Source organism: Triturus cristatus, chromosome 8 (genome assembly GCF_964204655.1).
Source record: "Triturus cristatus chromosome 8, aTriCri1.1, whole genome shotgun sequence".
NCBI lineage: Eukaryota > Metazoa > Chordata > Amphibia > Caudata > Salamandridae > Triturus > Triturus cristatus.
In genome coordinates, this window is record NC_140591.1 from 1416321556 (window position 1) to 1416342877 (window position 21322).

The 21322-nt window shown below is 42.6% G+C and overlaps 1 protein-coding gene across 1 annotated transcript in view; it reads right to left on the bottom strand.

Moving 5' to 3' along the window:
* Window positions 1–21322, bottom strand: part of TMEM135 (transmembrane protein 135) — a 1073095-nt gene that overhangs the window by 498417 nt on the left and 553356 nt on the right. The window contains exon 5 of the mRNA XM_085623147.1: window positions 7553–7618. Coding sequence (XP_085479273.1) covers window positions 7553–7618 — 66 coding nt within the window. The remainder of the gene's footprint in view (window positions 1–7552; window positions 7619–21322) is intronic.

The window sequence follows — 21322 nt, forward strand, 5'->3', positions numbered from 1 at the left end:
GCATGTCTTCTTCATCGTCTGTACAATACTAAATCAGACCCACACCACCATTCTTGACACGTTTGCAAGAAATCTTAAGTGTCCATATCAATCCAATAGGGCCAAATTAATGCGAGAGAGGTCACTTGCTCTGATGGATGATATGTAATTTCTTTTATTTTCAATCAAACAAACGTCAGCCAACGCGTTTCGTCCTACTCTGCTAGGACTTCTTCAGAGCAATTATATTGTCCGTATAAGGGAGTTCATCGTCTGTGCCTGTGCTTCATCCAGGTTCTTCTCTAGGCCTGTGGGCATCAAGGACACCTGAAGTAATCTCCCTTGGAGTGAAGGAGTCACTCCCCTGCATCTGCAGGCACTGCAACAAAGCTGACCGGTCTGCTGCTCCTGATGTCCCACGGACTCTGAAAGGCTCAGCAACACAGGTGGTGGTTCTGTAATTCCCTCGAGGCCTGCCCTGTCCTCTCAGCAAGTTTGAGGCCAGTATCCCTCGTCAGAATTGCTGGAACAGAACCCCTGTGCAGCGCATTGACTTGCTGTTCCCAAGGCTTCTTGGCTTTGTACTCCAGAGATCTTCGGGCTACAAGAACCTCCAGCCTCCAGCATCTCTTCCTGCCAAGATCTTTGTCCTCACTGCATCCTCTGCACCGTGGGCCTGCATCTTTGGTGAGCTGCTCAAGGTTCTCTTGCGACTCCTGTGCCTTAAGCATGTGGGTCCTCTTGAGAGTCTTCTTTGGCTTCAGTGGGCTCACCTGCATGCTCGGGCCCGCTTTGACTCTCGTGCAATTAGTGAGTCCTTTGGACCTTGCTGGTCCCGACGTTGCACCTTTTTCGTTTACCACATCTGTTGCTACTGCCAAGGCTTGTTGGTGATCCCTGGTTCTTGACTTCAGACGTGGGTCAGCTCATGAACGGCTCCTGATCGTCCACAGCATCGCCTGGTCCTCACAGCTGCAGAGACAAGGTCACTGTCATCACTCCTGCATCTTCCGCTATCAGTGGTCATTGCTTTTCCGTGCCTCATGGTCACCTCCGAGTGGCATAGAGTCTGTGCCCTCTGCTTGCAGGGTCTTCTCTTATATAATTCATCCTTGGATTTCACCGGACTCCCTCACCTTCTTCGTCAGCGGCATCTATCCTGAAGTCCTCCATTGTGGTTTACGACAGTTTCCGACATCACTTCACACCTACGCGCCCGGCTTGCCTGGTGTAGGTATCCTGGTTCCTGGGGTATCGACGAGTGGGGTGACTCACCAACCATTGCAACAGGACTAGTGTGATCATGTACTGCTCCCAGTCATCATCCATCGTATGCCAGACACATACCACAGACAGCTTCAAACCACAAAAAGACAAGTTCACTCCTTGAAGTATTACCCCAATAAATCAAGACCTTTTATAATCATCACTCATCCTCACAACCCATGGTGGCTCCCTTCGAATCACACTCAACACCGCCCGAAGGTCAGTAGTCATGCTCACATTCCCTGAAACTAAGCTCATCTAAACTTCAAACTCTTCTTCCTGCTACACACAATAACTATCTGATCACAATCAAACTACTTTTACAGAAGAAAATTAATATATTGTTCCATTCAATCTTCGGGCTACAAGAACCTCCAGCCTCCAGCATCTCTTCCTGCCAATATCTTTGTCCTCACTGCATCCTCTGCACCGTGGGCCTGCATCTTTGGTGAGCTGCTCAAGGTTCTCTTGCGACTCCTGTGCCTTAAGCATGTGGGTCCTCTTGAGAGTCTTCTTTGGCTTCAGTGGGCTCACCTGCATGCTCGGGCCCGCTTTGACTCTCGTGCAATTAGTGAGTCCTTTGGACCTTGCTGGTCCCGACGTTGCACCTTTTTCGTTTACCACATCTGTTGCTACTGCCAAGGCTTGTTGGTGATCCCTGGTTCTTGACTTCAGACGTGGGTCAGCTCATGAACGGCTCCTGATCGTCCACAGCATCGCCTGGTCCTCACAGCTGCAGAGACAAGGTCACTGTCATCACTCCTGCATCTTCCGCTATCAGTGGTCATTGCTTTTCCGTGCCTCATGGTCACCTCCGAGTGGCATAGAGTCTGTGCCCTCTGCTTGCAGGGTCTTCTCTTATATAATCCATCCTTGGATTTCACCGGACTCCCTCACCTTCTTCGTCAGCGGCATCTATCCTGAAGTCCTCCATTGTGGTTTACGACAGTTTCCGACATCACTTCACACCTACGCGCCCGGCTTGCCTGGTGTAGGTATCCTGGTTCCTGGGGTATCGACGAGTGGGGTGACTCACCAACCATTGCAACAGGACTAGTGTGATCATGTACTGCTCCCAGTCATCATCCATCATATGCCAGACACATACCACAGACAGCTTCAAACCACAAAAAGACAAGTTCACTCCTTGAAGTATTACCCCAATAAATCAAGACCTTTTATAATCATCACTCATCCTCACAACCCATGGTGGCTCCCTTCGAATCACACTCAACACCGCCCGAAGGTCAGTAGTCATGCTCACATTCCCTGAAACTAAGCTCATCTAAACTTCAAACTCTGCTTCCTGCTACACACAATAACTATCTGATCACAATCAAACTACTTTTACAGAAGAAAATTAATATATTGTTCCATTCAATATCAACCTGACAAACCTACAAGTTCTACATGCAGGAATATCAATCCAGCATCCAAAGCCACATAATAAATGACCACCATGAAAGAAACAATAAACAGAAGCCCTCTTTGCAATTTTTTAATTCAATAGGCAAATGCTATGTAATTAATCAATCGATTGGAAAAATAGACAAAAATCAGGCAACACATTGACAGCACCCAAGAACATTTCTTCAATTCCTCCTCAGAATATCCTAAAATGGGCTTCCATAAGACTGCCAATATCCTCACCGTCTTAAAAACAACTCCATATGAAGATGACATCCTTCCATCTACCCGTGTAACAAGATTACCGAATAAGTACGTACACCATTGCTCAACATTATTGATGCCTCACTTGCATAGAGCATTGTCTCTATTGTACTCAACAGTGAATACATCTTCCCACCACTACGAAGAATCAATCTTGACCATATTGACGTAACTAAGTAGTGACTATTTACAAGCCTGCCTCGCTCAGAAATATCTTTAGTACTTTCTGACGAAAGCGATAGGGTCCTGCATACTCTTCAGGAATGATTCAGTTGGCACCAAGAAAGCAAGGTTGCCATTTGCACCAAGGCAGAGAACATCGCCGCTACGTACGAGGGTATAGGGGAGGTGCTCAAGGACTGCGGACGAGCACTCCCCCCACCATGATATTGGGAACGGGTACTAAACACTCTGCACAGTTGGGGAGGCTGGTAGTTTTAAGCCTGTCAAGCAGGGAGACAGGGAGCAGGGAGGGTAAGGGAGGACTGTTTATTGTTTTTATTGTATTGTTATTAGTTGATTATGTATGGGCAGCGGTTAAACGTTTTTCTTTAAGCACCACACAGACGGCATATTTTCGACGCACTTCCATTACTATATGTACAGACTATGACAGACACAATGGTACAAGTTCAGCAGAGACCTGACCTACCTCCGCAGCCCCCGACACCAGTTGCTCCCCTGTCACTGATTACGTGGAATGTTCATTGGTTGGGCGATAAGATCAAGAGAGGGCTAGTTTTACAATATTCAAAATGCCACGCCCCTGCGGTGGCCCTACTCCAGGAGACACACTTGATGGGCGCCTCATGTAAGGCTATGGATCGCTGGGGATTCCGAATGGTGGCACACTCAGAGTTCTCCTCTGGGTCACGGGGAGTAGGCATTCTAGTACGGAAGATATTTCCGGGCAAGATCCATCAGTACACCAATGACATTATTCAACCAGAATCAATCCATCTTGAGATCTTGGGGTGGTCAGTTCACAGAGGACAGAGTTACAACCAAACATGGAACATGAGAAAGAGATCACCCAAACAGAGTATGGGGGAGAAAACATCCACATGGAAAGCTCTGGGACAGGGATCAACCAAGAAGGGGTCAAGTTAAGAAATAATCTAAAGAGGAGTGGGGGACAAGGGCATGGCTCATGTTTCATTTACATATATTGTCTGGAGGTAAATAAAGATAATATGGTAAAGTGCACTCAATGATACAAAGTACAAACATGTGCACTTTTTGTAAAAAAATCTTGTTAATTTATCTTTTCTTACTTCATTGTAATAAAAGGAGAACCACAGCTAGCGCGTTTCGTTCGTATAATAATTTTCTTCAGGGCTTTTAAACATCCTCAATGGTCACTGTGAAGAGTAATAAATCAAGGCAATATTATGGCCCCAGTCTTCTCATCTCATAGTACGTCAAGAAGCCGCAAAATCTGATTCGAAAGGTAAGGCATACCCAGTAGAGACACCTTTAATATTACTCTCTTTCTCTCAATCCTCGAATTGGTGCAATCACACTTTCCCCATACAAGTATACGTCATGGGAGCTCAACAAGTTCCAAATATAAAGATTGAGAAAGTATAAAGGGTGATATCAAGCATCTGTGTTCGCCGAACAGCGTTACATATCACTTCCATTCTCAATATGCAACGTTGTACGGTGGACACGGATAAGGGTATCTTTGTTGGGTACGTTTCACCCTTTACATTTAAATATCATATTTCGGGGATTACCATGATTTATTACTCTTCACTGTGAGAATATGAAGATATTTTAAAGCCCTGAAGAAGTTCATTATATCAACGAAAAGCGTTGGCTGTGGTTTTCCTTTTAGGACAACGAATTGACAAAAGAACAATAAATCCTATTTTTATTTTTTACAAAAATTGAACAGTTTTAGACTTTGTATCATTGAGTGCACCTTCCCATATTATCTTTATGAGCCTTTCTGCTTTGCAGCAGCACCATACAATGGCTGGTGCATGTGTGCACCAGTATTCATGCTACGCAACATTAAGAGAGGTGCAATTTCCTTTCCGCCGCCGGTCTGTGGTTTGTAATTTATGTTATCCGGAGGTAGTGACTAACATCAGACATACAGACAGCAGCTATGGATTACATAATAGATAGCTTCTGGTTCCACGTATCATCCAAAACCCAGACTCACCACAATCCTCCAAATTAGGATGCTATGAAACAGTATTTGTTACATACAACCAACACATGTCCAATATCCATGTCCACGTTTCATTGGATATCCAACAACACTCTTTACTCAATAATATCACACACTATCTCAGCCATACCTTCAAATAAACTGAGAAAACAACACATTAGGCAGAACCTTCACACCACATCAACCTATAACTGAAAACGCCCAGGCCAACCAATAGCACTGCGAAGCACCACAACGGTATTCACTGTAGAACCATTTTGATATATGTCGTATAAGCACACCGCCCCAAAGAGCTCATCATCACATCCCAAAACGGATGCATATGTGGAGAACACTTTCCTCAGACAGAACAAGCAACTACAGACCAATTAAGGCAGAAAAACTGGAGTACTTCAGCACACTCATCCATGCACAAAGTGCTACAATGATCTCTCAGGATTGAACACAATTTACCTTCTCACTAATCTACACACAACGCTCATACATTAAACATACTCTGTACTAATCTCCAACAATCAAAGACCAATAAACATCAGGCACAGTTGATTGAGTACCTTAACAGTTCCCACTAGTGTAATGCAAAATGACCCTCGGCACACACACAAGAAAGAGATGAGGGACCCCTGGGTTTCCTATATCTTACAGATATTCATTGGCCTTTGGCTGAATATGGGTCCCCCTCAAAGGTTGGGGCTCCTTGGAGGGTTGGTGGTCCCTACACTGGAGGGGCTGTTGTAACGCCACAACAGTTCTAAACAAGTGGATAACCAGTTTAAGAATGAACAATTAACAAATGCCAAAACATAACTAAAACATTTAATCACATTAAAAGAATGACTATGTCTGTGTTATCTTAAATTATCTAAGAGCTTAAATTCTTCATTCAAAGCATGGTGGTGTTTTTATACTATACAGAAAGCCTTGCAGCAAAAAGGAAGTTAACTAGGCACGCCATCTTGTAGGAACTGTCTTGTTTGACGCTTATCCACCTGGGGAACTTCGAAAACACAGGTTAATGGCTGCATGCTCCATTTGGTGGCTGACATTGTGCCTCTGCCCTGATGCTGCTTCACACACAAACTAGGGGAAAGGTGCAAGCAAACAATTTATTTGGAAGTTCATGCAAAGTTGTGGCACAATCAAAGAAATAAATTGAGAGATCACTAGACCCAGTGGGTCTGGTTCAAAAAGCTATCTCCGAATGTTTTAGTTTAGTTCACACAAGCAAATACCCTTTTCACGGATGCAATCACACTTATACAGCTTCCAAATGGCGGCTCCAAAGCAAAAATGAACCCAAAAAGTGGTGGATTGCTGGGGAAGGTTTTTGTAAAACGGATACAAAATTCCTTCTGGTGGAAAAAAGAAAAAAAAGTGTAAGTGCAGTTGTGACATTGGATTCACAAACGGAATTCATGAGTACTCTTGCAAAAACAGTATCAGTGACAGGGTTTCAAGAGTACTCAAGCAAATCTTTGTGGATTCCCAAAAATCATGAATCTGCACCATGGCAAGGAAGTAAATGCAGTGCAGATTTCCACTTTTGTTTAAGAATTTGGGCAGGTGTACCTGATAAGTGTACATGTGCAGGGAATGAACTGAGAGGCTTACTAGACAGATGTCCGAAATATGTGCAAAATGTTGTGTTGTTATCAAAATAAAATCAATGACCCTGGGCAGAATACTCGAACCTCTCCATAGACCTACCCCGGTGCTTCCTGTGCAAACATCTCTGTGAGCAGGGCCTCTAGGTGTCCTCTGGGTCCAATGCGGCTCACTCACTGAGTCTCTGGGCTACCGCCCACTGCTGGGGATTTGAGGTGTGATCACAATTCATTTAGCACCACATCCTCCAAACAGACGTGGAATGTTGATCCTGCCACACATCCAATTTTAACAATCATCACAGATTTACCATGTTTCTAACTGCAATTGATTGTTGATAAGCACTGACATAAACTGATATTTCATCCTTGTGCAAAGGGCATGTAGGGAGATAATTAAAATATTTCCCCAACCAAAATCAGCAGCATTTCTGAGACTACAGACCGATTTCAAGCACTTCAATTCTGGCCACAGAGACCCTTCTTTCTCTTGAATTTAGGAAAGGGACGCTGTGGCATCAGAGGTGGTACAGGGCCCAGGATAGGGTGCAGTCTGCAGCCATCAGGAAGGCAGGAGGGCCAGGCAGGCGAGGAACACAAGGCACAGAGGGAGACAGAGGTTAAGGGGATACCCACTCTTCAAAACAACTGCCCAGAACATTGAAAAACAAATCGATGACCATGCAAAACATATCATTTATAGTAAAAATGGTAACTGCACTATATACTTCGAAAACAAAATGATGACTTCGCGCAGGTACGACACAGGAAGTGTATAATACCACTTAAAACTGAAGGAGAAAAAAAACTGTAAGCATAAGTGGGCGACAACATAAAATATTGTTCTTACTTCTCCGTTTCTCATAGGTGTGATTAATCCTCTTGCGACAGCCATTCGAAATAAAGTTTCTGTGGCCTAAAGATAAAAAAGAGGCATTTTATGAAACAAAATTGTTAAATATAAGGGTGAGCGATAGGATGATTAATATTTAAACTTTGAAATCCAAATCTGAAACCGAGTCAATTCATCCCTTAAACGTGAAATATGAAAACCAAGTATTTGGAACAGTTTATCGTATAATTGGAAAGTACACAATTAAAGACCATGCAGGCTCTGAAGAATGCAGATTCGAAAGCGAACAGAAAATAGGCCGGTGTAATTTCAGGCAATTAGTACAAAATAGGAACAGGATACAAAAGCCAAGCGCCATGAAGGGCTTTTGAAAAATGTAGTATTTTTCTTTGAAGAAAACTCTCGTGAATGAAACTAGCCAGCCCTTAAGCATTACTGTTTAAACAAGCAGGCAAACAATTACAATGTTACCAATCTTTCTCTAAATTAATATATTTTACTAACGAAAATTGCTTCCTTGTTTGCAGCCCTTCTTAGTTACTTCATTTTGTGACATCGGATCTCTGCACCGATTTCTCAACTATTCTTGCATCCCACTTTGGCTACATGGAGAGCCACATTTGGGGAACAAAAACCCTGCCCCCCAACACCATATATTAGTTGTTTGAGGGTATCAGATGACGCTTTAACTGTACCTCACTTTACCTTCACACTTGAGAGCCGAGGCTTCTACCACTGCTGTGCCCTAACCCAGCACCCCTGTAAAGTGCTGACTGCCTCGTCTGATTACACCAGTCATGTCACTAGCGACGAGTCCCTATCCACACCAACCGCTGGCAATCTCTGCACCAAAGTGAAGCCATGCTCCAGGACGCAGCAAATCAAGAGGAGGGAATACATTGGGGCAACGGACCCTTAGTCCTTCCCTTTTATCCTCTAATAAGGGAATATATATCACAGAACAAAGTTGGCTGTTGTAGAAGACGCCGTCACCACAGGTAAGAGAATGCCAACTTTATTTATTAAAGGAAGTCCCAACCCGACGCGTTTCGTTAATCCTTCATCAGGGGCTTGGGTTTGAATACTGCAGCAGAGCGATTTTTGGCGGCACCTTAATAAGTTCCAAGAACATGCTGGTGCAGCATTCTCGCGAATCCGTCAACCGGCGGATTTGCATGTGGCACGGGAGCCGTTTGTCAAAGGGTTCAAAGCAGTGACAGTGTTTTTCAACTATGTGCCATGATCCACTTGGATAATACAGATGTTATTTATTTTTGGATTCTACAGCTGGCTATTCACTTGAGAACAATAGCACGCACTACAAGAACCAGGAGGCTGTTGTTCGGGCCACGCCCACTGAGGCGGGGTTCTTGGAAGTTATTAAGGTGCCGCCAAAAATCGCTCTGCTGCAGTATTCAAACCCAAGGCCCCTGATAAAGGATTAGCGAAACGCGTCGGGTTGGGACTTTGATGTTTGTGGACTATGAGGTGGTCATGCTGCTGCTTCCTTTAATAAACAAAGTTGGCATACTCTTACCTGTGGTAACGGCGTCTTCTACAACAGGCAACTGTTCTGTGATATATATATATGCAACCAGCATTCTTTTCCTTTTCCTGAAACAAACCAGTGCACGCAGCTGGGCTACAGAAATTTCATTTTATTTCAAAAGTGCATGACACGTTTCAGCAGGTGTGCTTTCATCAGATGCATGGCTCTCAGGTTGGTCTCCACCGTTTTTTTTTTTTTAACACAATGCTGCCTCCCCGTCATTGGAGGAAGCATCAGGCTAGATTTCTATTGGAGAAAAAAATTCATAGCCACTCACATAGACTGCAACTTCCAGCATTCCACAGGGTTGCAGTGGAAAAAACCTGGAATTGCTGTTGTCACCTCAAATGAGACAGGGCTGTTCCAACCAGTCCCGTGAGTTCGAATTAATGTCTATTTCGGTTTTGCCTGCAAGTGCATATTTAAAAATAATATTAGGTTTCTTAACCCCTTCATCCAGCCACCAATACCAGCAGATCACACTTGGAAGCGCAGGTTCAGTAATCCACGCCTCACTTTGAAGTCAAGGTCTGATTTTCAGCAGGTTACCAGTCCTCACTGGCTAACGGCGGTCCCAAGGTTTTGAATACCTCCAAAAATCAATTTTTTTGCTATATATACTTCAATCCATCACAGTGTTCCCAGCCGCCAGGAGTGCACCACCCCAAAGGAGGGGGCCAGGAGGTCCGGTAATTACTGGATCTTTCTCAGGGGACACTGTGATGGATTTAGGTGGGGCACGGACATCGAGGCCCATCTGTGGGCTTGAAATCGGTGGCAGCTCATTATGTGAGGACTGATTGAACTCAGCGTGGACTACATGGCCCAGCATTCCTCACTCCCAACGTGACGAGCGGTCTATATAGGCCTGGTTCCCTGGTATATGCAATACCCAGGATCCTTTGCTCTGAGCGGGGGAGTGGCCCATTCAGGGCGGACCATTTGGCATTACAAGGAGCAGGTCCACGGAACGCACAATTGCAGCGCATCTTTGCCTCTGAGGAAGAAGTTCGTTAATACTTCGAAACGCGTCAGGCTGCTGGATGTTGCTGGACTGTTTACGCATTCGATGCCCCTGCTCCCCTTGTACCAATAAAGGGTTTACCTACAAGCAGTGTCGGAGTGCCTTCCATTGCAGGGAAACCTTGGTAGAGTTGATATATATATATATATATATATATATATATACACACACACACTTTATTTACTTGAGCGCCATTTAGTCATTCTTCTGAATTATGTGAATAGTAATGTGTTTGGGGCCAAGGTTTCCGAACCTCCCTATAGCCGTCTTACAGGACCTAGAAGCTACAGAGATCGCCTGCGCCCCAAGAGCCTCACTACTAGGTAGGGTGGGAATTCATAGGCAAGTAGCAAGTGCCGCTCCTCACTGCCAACATGCTGCCAGACCATTCCTGTGAATGCTGCCCTGAGGCGTGAGGTGGGAAAAAAGAGTTCCCTCTTATGTCAACTACTTCCAAAAACTAGCCCAATTATTAAAATGTGCATTTCACCATTGGGGTGTTTCCTGCCTCTTGAGAGCTTCGCCTGTGTGTCCTAATGCATGTATTGATTTGTAGGACTTTGGTCAAGAGCACACATGGGCTGCTGCAGCATGCTTATTTTCGCTGACAGAAGTAGGTCCTTTTCATTCAGTGCCTCTCACTGTAAAATAGCTTTAATAAAAAAAAAATGGGCATAACTGATTTGCACAGAACGACGCTTGGCTAATCAGCACTAAGTACTGCATGTGGTTTTTTGGCCTTGAATAGCGCAGCAAAGAAAGAGCTCCTTTCACCTGGGCTGTGTGACGCGGGCGGGAATGGACCATCACTGGACGCTTTAGAAGCCATCACTGGCACTGAGTTAGGCTAACAGCAATTGACTTAAAGTGGCAAGGTTGCAAGTTCTCCAGCCAGGAGGACGTGTTTCAAGAAACTGTCTCAGCTGAGGAGACAAATTATTGCACAGATTTAAATAGTACTAGTGTAACCCTCCGCCTGGCCCGTGTCACTCATAAATGTAGACTGGACCAGCTCTTGGAGCACTGTGACCAAGAGTACCTGCTAACGGTATGTAGCCTGCCGCTTCCTTCTCCTCAATAAAGTGTCTCCAGATCTACAGTCTCAGTCAGGGACTCCGCGTATATTTCCATTTTATCATGTGCAATTGCATACTTCCCATTCCTGCACAATGTGTCTAAGCCCTCATCTCACTCACCCACTGTGTGCCTGAGTCACAAAGACTTCTAACTCTGTCTATGTTTTCACAGGACTCTTGATACCCGCAAGGGTCAATCAAGCTTGTGCTGTAAAAACTATCAAAATGAATAAACATCTACAAGCAACCACAGAGCAAACACAAGTTAAAGCCCATCAGTGTGTACCAGTTAAACACCTTCGCTCCTCCTGACAGAGCCGGTAAAAGAAGTCACTGCGCGAGGAGAGAGAAGTGGCAAACACTGCACAAGTGGGCACTGGGGAACACACCTTAGTATTTCTTGTACTAGGGGGCACCGTCACAGGTGCATTGGTCCTGCAGGTGGCTCTGGGGCAGGCACGGATGGATAAGTAGCAGCAGCACCTCTCACATCTTTGGAAGATCTGGGATCACTGCGACATGTAAGGCTGGCACTGTGAGCCTTGCACTGTGAGCCGCTGGAGGCTCTAAGACATTGTGACCCGGAAGTCATTCAGAGTGTTACTGTAGAATGCACCCCTGGCACATAAGCTTCAAATAAAGACTAAAACTGTGTCCAAGAAAGCTCACACAATTAGTTTGCACCCTTAGGCTTTGCCAATGCATGCTTTCGTTACATTACAGTTTGCCAGTTTTTGCTAAACTACCACAGGCCATGGTACAGGGAAGATGCTACATCTGACTGCAAGAAACCAAACCCTAGATGTTAACATTTCCTTGCTCAAATTATAGCTGAATTTGACCTAAACCAGAAATCAAAATCTCAACAGGAGCACTTTCCAATAATGAAATGTAAGTTAAAAACAATTGTTGGAGCATAGGCAGATGGAAAGGGATCATGATTAACAGTTATTTACCCCCGTCAATGTTATACTTCTGTTTGAGCAGAGGTACAAATGCCGCCCTGCACCCTGCCCACTACAATGCATGAGCTCATTTGTCCCCACTAGCATCCATGGCAACTCCCAGATCCAATTCTCCTACACACCCTCTCGACAAATAAAGGGCGAGAGAACCTCATGCAACCTTTTGTCCCTCACAGAATGGGTCTTTTTCATCAGCTCTTCCCACCAACATTTTTAAGGATGTTTCAGGCAAATAGAGCACTCTGTCAATACAGCTAAGCTTCCCTTTGTCTCCTTTGAAAACCACTGGTGTGTGTGCCTTTCCTTTCACCCCTGCTAGTAAGAGATCCCTTTTAATATAGTGGGGCTCACACAGCTCCTAGCAGATGTCAACGCCATTCAGCGGCCAGGCGGATTCACTGCGCGGGCTGGGCTGCCACCTCAGAAGCCGCCATGGCAGCTCCACTCTTTACGTGTTGAGTGGCGCTAAGGAGATTAGCGCGGCAGGCGTAGCTTCCTCACTAAATTGAAAATAAGAGAGGAGGAGGCCACCTGGAGATAGACACTAATTGGCAGCAGTAAGCTCTCAAAGCAGCTAAATCCCTTCTGACGAGCAGAAACCTAGAGAATTTAAAAAAAATGGCATCTGTGATCCAAAATGTAAGCATTTCTATACTATAACATTTATGGCTTTCTTTTGTCCAGTGGCCTTGAAATACTATTTTCCTAAAGACTATAGATTTTTTAAATGGGGATAGAAAAATGCAAGAGAGCACATAAATGAAGAGGAAAGGCCAAAAACTGCATGCTTAAGAAACATATGGTTTCCACCACAATTCACTTCAACCTATTTTTATTTGGGTCTTCTAATTTGTAATTTACAGCATACACTTCCAAGAGTATTTCAAGAAACCCAATCCGTACTCTTTTCTAAGACGAATCAGACAGTCTTCAGTGGTCCCCAAGCCTGCTGTCAATTTTCTGATGCAACAGGCAGCAATAACCATCACCGGAACGGCCTGATAGGGTTTGAATGCATGTACGCTTCAATGTATTGGAGGCTAGTTCACATGAACCAAGCTGGGGAGCAGCAGAGCACAGTATGTTAATTATGGAGTCTAGTACATCAAGTGGAGATTTTTCACATTAGAATTACACAATTATTTTATATTTCACTTTTTTTTTTTTTAACTTGCATCACAGTTACCGATTTTAGGCACGAGAAGTTATTTGCTCATAAAAACTCCATATTCAGTGAAATCAGTCTGCTGGAATTACATTCAAAGTTGAAAGGTTAAACACTACACCACATACTGTTGGGATCAGATTCCAAACAATAACCAGAAATTGAACAGAGATGGTTTTAGCACTTGCTGTGCACCGCACCTGTTAACATTCGCCTACTAATCCCTTGTTGGACACCACGTGTTGGCTGCTGACAATGGAACGAGGCCTGGTTATTGGCTACTGAGGGGGCCAGTGAAGGGAGAGGGCACACCACAACCACTACTGTTAGCTCAGTCCTCTTACTCACTTCTACAGCAACAAACAAGGGGAAGGCTGAAGCATACGCTAGCCACTCTAGTCTAGTGATTACATCTGCATAATTAGGCATACACCATTGAAGATCAGAGGGGGCATATTTTGTAACAAGTGGGAGCGTTTTCAGGATCCAATCTGTGACATTTAGAATCACAAGTGAGGAGCATGCTTGAGTGTAGTGTCTCAAAACAGGGTTATAGTATGTTGAGCTCGCCATTAAATGTCCAATGAATTGAACAGAAGATATGTTGACGTCTGATAATTAACATTTTTTGCATAATGTTGAATCCCTGATCTTGCAGATCAAGTTGCACCATACCTCTATAGGTAGCATTCCATGAACGGCTACCCAGATCTATGAAAGGGCATTTGTCTACATAAGGAATGGGATTTTACGACTAATAATGGGAATTTAGTGACCAAATGTGCATTTTGGGCTCCCATGAGAAGCATTTTTGGACTCAATAAAACTAAATTAGGGAATGATATGGGAGTCACTTGGTGGCAAACGTCGGAGACATGAGAAACAAATAATATGCATTTTTACATCACCGAGATTCTTTAGGAGCCAATCACAGGAATACTTTATTCTTGCATGTGTTTGTAAAATGCACATTGCTGCTGAATAAGGGAAGTCTGTTTTTACAAAATTACATGGGAATATATTTTGAACAAATGAGGTTCATTTCAGCGACCTAATTTAGGGTATTTAGGTAAAAAGTGAGTGGTATTTTGAGATCAAATTTAAGGCTTTTGTGAACTAAATGATGGTATTTTGGCTACCAATGAGGGGCACTTTGGGAGCCAATGAGGGTATTTTCGAAGACATCGAGGAGTATTTTGGTACGCAATAAGGTGTATTTTGAGACTCAATGAATACAATTATAAAATTCATTGAGGGGTATTTTGATCCTCATAACATTTTGAACCACAATGAAGAGGCATTTTAAATAATTAGCTCGAGAATATGGATAAAAAATTAGTCATTTTGAGATGTGATTATGAAGTATTTTGGGTAAGAAGGTGGGTACTAAATAACTGGCATTGCAACATAAAATGGTGGTCATTTTGTAATGAAATGATGGGTATTTATTGTCTAATTAAGTATATGGGCACCATTTGAAGCCATACATTACACAATTGGGAGTGATGAATGATGCTCTGTGTTAACAGCATTGAAAGGGTATATCCTGGATAAATAAGTTAACAGATATTTAAAACAAGTCCTCATACTTTCTGGTATATGCATGGCTCAGGTGGAGGATTCTCCATTTAAAACTAAAATCTTACCAACATAAATCTTTTAATGTATTTATTTTATTTATAGAGATTTATATAGCGCGAACATGATCCAAGAAGGTATTAGAGCGCTTTACAAATAATCAGGGTCAAAATCGAGATCGACACGTATGGCAGAACAAGCGTATGCAAGACACAGGTTAACACAGGAGGATATATCGCACCACTGCAAATAGAGTATACATGAGCATGTAAAAGCAAAAACAAATAAAGATGTTGCAAACAACCAAATGATCAGGAAAGAAACTGGAAGTAGCCACGCCAGTCTGGGAGAGGAAGTCCATACAAGGAGGAACAACAAATGTAAGATGGAGGTAACCCAACATGGAGCCAAGGACGGGATTGGTACCGTTCCAGTTCAGAAAGTATCCATCATTAGTTCTGTCACTTCTTTTTTGAATGACGCCGTTGAGGGATTCAGTCTGGTTTCCGGAGGCAAGGAGTTCCAGATTTTCTGGGCAATACCAGAAAAGCCTTGGTTATAGGTTTTCTTTCTTTTGAATTTTTGTGGTTTCAGCAACCAGGTGCTGGAGCTCCAAGAAGGCCTGCAACCACCAGAGAGTTCCCGTTTTTGGGCTAGGTACAAAGGAGTGTTAAAGTGAAGGGCTTTATGGGTCATGCAAGCAATTTTAAGATGCATCCTTGCCTCAAATGGAAGCCAGTTTAGGGATTTCAGATCCGGTGTGATGTGGTTATTTCTTCTGGATCCTGTGATAAGCTTTGCTGTTGAATTCAAAGAGACCCTGAGTGGTGCCAACTTGTAGCTAGGTAGGCTGCAGAGAGTCCCACTACCATACTTCAACGTGGAAATGACTAGCGCTTGAACAGCAGACTTGAAGTCTTCTGGGGGAGGAAGGGTTTTATCTTTCTTAGGATGATCATTTGGAAGTAGGCCCCTTTGGTGACTGAGCAGATGTGCTCCTGCATGTTCAAGATCTTATCAAGTATTATTCCAAGGGATCTTGTGGAATCAATGATGTGTGGGATACAGTTGAGAGCTGTTAGGTGTTTCATGTATTTAACCATAATGGGAGCAAGTTTAGGTGGAGAGATAAGGAGAAATTCTGTTTTGATGGAGTTTAGCTTGAGATGGTTCGAAGTCAGACAGTGTAGGGTTTTGAGTCGGGTTGAGTTGAGTGACCTGATATCTTACGGGGAGGAGATTTTCAGCTGGGTGTCGCGAGCATACATGTGATAGTGAATTTTGGATGATTTAAGCATTTCCGTTAGAGGTTCCCGTGAACAAGTTGAACTGCATGGGTGGCAGTGAGGACCCCTGAGGGACCCCAAGTGTGATCGGAGTAGAATTGGAGGGCCTTATTGACTTTAATTCTTTGCGTCCTGTTGTGAAGAAACGATGATGCAAAAGCACTGTGTGATCAGACAGCCGTGTCTTTCAATTATCACAGTGGAATGCATGGCAGAACTCTTCTCATATTGTTTGGTTGACTTTTTTTATTTTAGATTGCAACCTTTTTGAATCATCACAAAGTGCCTTGAAACAACTGAATAGTGATCTCAGTGTCAAGATAAAGATCTAAGGGGTGATCTGTGATGGAACCTCATGCAATCTTGAAGCTTAGCTGGCTTGTGTGTGATGTTCAACCACTAAGGCACTTAGAGCCCCCAAAAAAGAACAAATTATACTAGCACCAAAAGAGTACATTTGACATGAAGCTTTACCAATTGTTGCTGATGGTTGCACGAGTTGAATTATTTGCCCTGCTCATGAAACAGGGTGGTTGACTGTAGGTGATGACAACTTCCACTTGATGATTCTGGGCAGATTCATTTCATTTAGTATATTTCTACTGACACTGAGGTCAGGGGGAGACCAATTCTTCAAGATTAACTTCCATTTTTACAATTTGTCAAATGTGATCCAAAATCTGTGTTTTTGTGGCTTGTACAAAAGCCTTGGGATAAGGTTGCCATCAACTCTACCAAGGAACCTAGAGCACAGGTGCTCTTAAATCTGATACCTGAATCACCTGGAACCAACAAGTTTAGTTGCTAAATGGATGCTCTCAGAAAGATTGCAATGTATTACCTAGTAATATCTGAGCTGGTCAGCGTGTCATTCAGAACAGGATAACACAGAGTGGCCTGTGATTCTGTATGTAAAAGCTTCCTACCCAATTTTACTAACCCACGGCAATGTAATCTACAGGTTTCTAATTTCAGACAAGATTAGAGCTCATTCCCCAGAGGTTCCTGGGGATTTTATTAACAGCCAGTATGGGTTGCTACAGTTATACCGGTGTTCAGTGTTCTGAAAAGGACATTCATAGCTCTTTTGAAAATTATGGATAACAAACTTGCAGCAAACCTAGCAAACTGGCACATTACATGGCAACTCATCTGAAAAGAAATCCTGGTACTGGTGCACTACTCAATCCCTCCTGAGTCAATCACTCCAATCACGGGAGTTCTTTTCCACTAGACAATGTGATGTAATGGAAGTAAAGTGAATCTTACTCAGAAATGTATCACCCATTAGCCAAATAACATGTTTAAGTTAGAATCTTCCACTAATACCTAAACAAAAAGTTCAAAAAGAGAAAAAGGTTTGATTTACAATAAAACAACAATGGTCCAGCTACACAAAGCCCTCAAACTGAAACTTAATTTTCTTCCAAAGGAAGCAAATAGAGTTAAAATTGGGGAGAGTAGAAATGGTTTCTGGAAACATAAGACTAGCTCTGACTCGCCAATATCAATCCGAGCAAAGACACAACTATGCTTTAAGTCTTAAAGAGACAGGTTATATTATAATACTGTAGGACTTTGCTAGCCTTAATATCAATAGATTTGGAGGCATCTCTGAGAAAACATTACACATAAAAAGGGAGACTGAGTGGGTTCATTGTCATCGAAAGAGGGATGTGTCTTCTCATAGTACAAAAACCTAGGATTCAGTTTGTAAGTGGTAAGCTGTTTCTATCATTGTAGCCAACTTTAGAAATAATGTATTCCTGGAAACATGGATTATCAGTGTATCAAATCACAAAGGGTTGCAGGCTGCTTTCATCTTGCTTCTGTCACAGTAAATGGTGCCCTAGTGGTATCTTCTCGACTCTTTCAAACTGGGAATTGTGGAATGCAACATTTGTTATATTAACAGAAGCCGGTATCTGGCCACCTTTAAATGATATTCCTTAGGAGGTGAAAAAGTCATAAGGCACAGTCCTTCTATTATTTAATTATATTTTCAAACGCCCATGCTTCAATGTATCGAAAGCCAAATGATAAGGATGAGATTGTCAGGCAACCTGCTTCTCTTCTCAGACCACCCAACAGTCATTTGTGAGCATGCCGCCCCAAAAAAACTTTGAAAAGCTTGATGCACCATTAAATATAGATGATCTCAATGATACTGACTTTGGCACAAGGCCGTCTGAGTAACACCTAAAGTCCTTTTTCTCAGGTGGAACCAAGCAACCATGGATATGTAATATCCTCCTCGATGGATCATTTAATAATCATTGGACAGCATCTTCTGTCTTCGGAAATGGCTTGGGAGGACTGCTACTAGATTATGCCCATCAGCCTAGCTTTAGTGTGACATCTCCCTGCAAACCAAATATAAACTGGGGAAATTCTATACCCAGAAGTAATAAATTGCAAATACAGTAAAATACTATGAATATTACTTTGAATACAAAATGATCCCAAAATAAGGTGCATTGATATGAACAATAGGTTTTTGAAATGTTTTCTTACAAGGGAATATATGTAGGAGGAAACTCAATGTCTATTTGAAGTTTTAGTATGAAACATATGGCCTAATGATAAGCCTGTGATAGACTGCTACAACCTTGAGAGGAAATACTTTTTGTATTTAAGACTTCAAAGGGAGATTCTTTTACATTATATGTCTTGGATTACAGTAGATCAAGCCAATGCACTTCTGAAAAACCTGGTGCTGATCCCAAAGATATGAATAACTACCACCCGATATCTACTCCCACATTCCTGGAAAAAGTAATGGAAAGATGCCCTGAGAACCAGTTCATTACCAAAAACAAACTTCTTGACAACTTCCTGTCAGGCTTTGGGGTGGGCTGCAGCTGCGAGACTGCAAAACTTCAGATTACAATGATGAACACCTCAACCTCAATAGATGGATCTCCTGCCTTCTTTTCTACTTGATATCTTTGAAGAGTTTGACACAGTTAACTATTTCAACTTTCTAAAGAAAATGGCACCTGCAATCAGTCCCTAGAAGTTTTAGACTCCTGGTCCATTCCATCACCTCTTTAGCACGGTATTCCTCACGACTTGATTTCTCGCCCACCCTCTTCATTTATGCATGGAAACCCTTGATTTTCTTCTATCAAACTCCAACATCTTATACTATTTTCAAGTGGACATGTATGTCTATTTAAAAGTAACCTCCACAGAAGACCTCGCCTTTCTCTCACAGATCATGGAATATATACAGTTATGGACGACACAGCATTACCTCAAATAAAACACCACAAAAACTGAATTCCTACTGCTTTATCCTGCTAATTGCTCTATCGTGTTTCAAGCTGGACACGCTCCACATCCTAGAGGGCTGCTATTCCATCATTGATTGCGCCAAATCATTAGGGTTCATGCTGGACAAAATCTCAGTTTCCAAACCCACATGAAATCCTTAGCAAAAAGGAGCACAATTCCAGACTGCAAAGTGGCGGCATCAATGTTTTCAGCCTCAAGATGACTTTATGAAATTGGTCCAGTATCTTCTGCTATCAAGAATCGACTATGGAAACACTCTGCTCAGAGGAATTCCCAAGCTACACTTTGCGCCTTTAAAAAAGCAGCACTCCATACTGCAACCAGGCTGGTCCCTGGTACCATGAAGTTCAGTCAGATTACTCTCAGACATGTCTGCATCTTACATAAAACTCTTCACTCTGACACTCCTAACTATCTGACACATAAACTGGAAGTCACCTGTTATGCTTTCACCTTAAACTGGGCTAGGGATAGGGGGCCCTCAATGAAGAACACATCAGCCCTGCAGCGCTTGCACTTCCATGCCCATGTCTGCCACTACCCCATGATAGTCTGGCTGCCCTAGTATTTGAGGGAAAATACAGCTGGAAGCCTGGTGGGATGGTGGCAAGGCTGGGGCATTAGTCGAGGCTGTGATCCAATCTAAACAGATCCAGGGCAGATTTTCTGTCTGGCAACATGAAATTCATCAATTACGACAGATACATTTCACAGATATCGATCACTTTTTTCAGCTGCCACCAAATAAGTTATACTGGCATTGGCACTCATGCACCTTATTCTCGCCTCTGTCATTATTGTTTTTTTTGTTTTGGCTGAATGCATGTTTTTAATCTTTAATGATATGCATGTTCATTATTTTGAAAAAATAATGTAAATGTGAGGAGTGTCGCTTTCTTAACAGAAAATGTGCAGATCTCAGGATTTATAATGTATTAATTTCTGAGCTCAGCAATGCTCACTGCATTCACACACTTTTCACAACTCCTCAGTTTTCTCCTTCGATCTCATGCAGACCACGCATGTTTACCCAGCGCTACTTCACGTTCTTTTGATGGGTTCATTGATTTTTGATAGAATAGTCATTAAAAGTCCTTCAATCATGGAGTTGTTGATGGATCGAGAATATGAAAATACTACCTTATGCATATTAAATGCGAAGAGGTATGCTTTTCTCCAGCTGAGCAGTCTCCAACTTTGCTTAAATATCGATTTGTTTCGCAATGTAGGAGGCGTTATGTATATATTTCGGGACAGTAATGCAGTATTTTGCTCCTCGGCCTGGAGTTATACATGGAGGCGCATACCCAATCCTCATCAAACCTTAAAAACATTGCAGACTTTACAAAATATGCAAGATAAATGCGACGAGGATTGGCTTCGGAGTTTGAATCCTGAGGTATGAGGAAAAATGATAACCTAATATTATTTATTTATTTATAAAGTTTTATATACCACGAACATGACCCGTGGGGGTATCAGAGCACTTTACAGGGGGGAGGAGTGAGAAACAGTTAAAGACACAGGAATAATTGCAAATACGATATAAATACAATCAAAGAAGAATAACACATTTAACTGTTTTCGTATTTGAAAAATAATCAAACGTTATAACAGTATTTTTTTATTAAACACAAAAAAGCAAACTATACCTGAAACAGGTATAAAGAAGGGGCTTTAGATGGATGGGATAGAAAGAGAACGATTTTGATAAACCACCAACTAGTCTGGAATTAAGGTCACATGCTTGACACATATATTCAAAATGTATACAGCTTGTATAAAAATTAGTAATAAAAAGAAAGCAGAAAGTATTTAAAAACATCT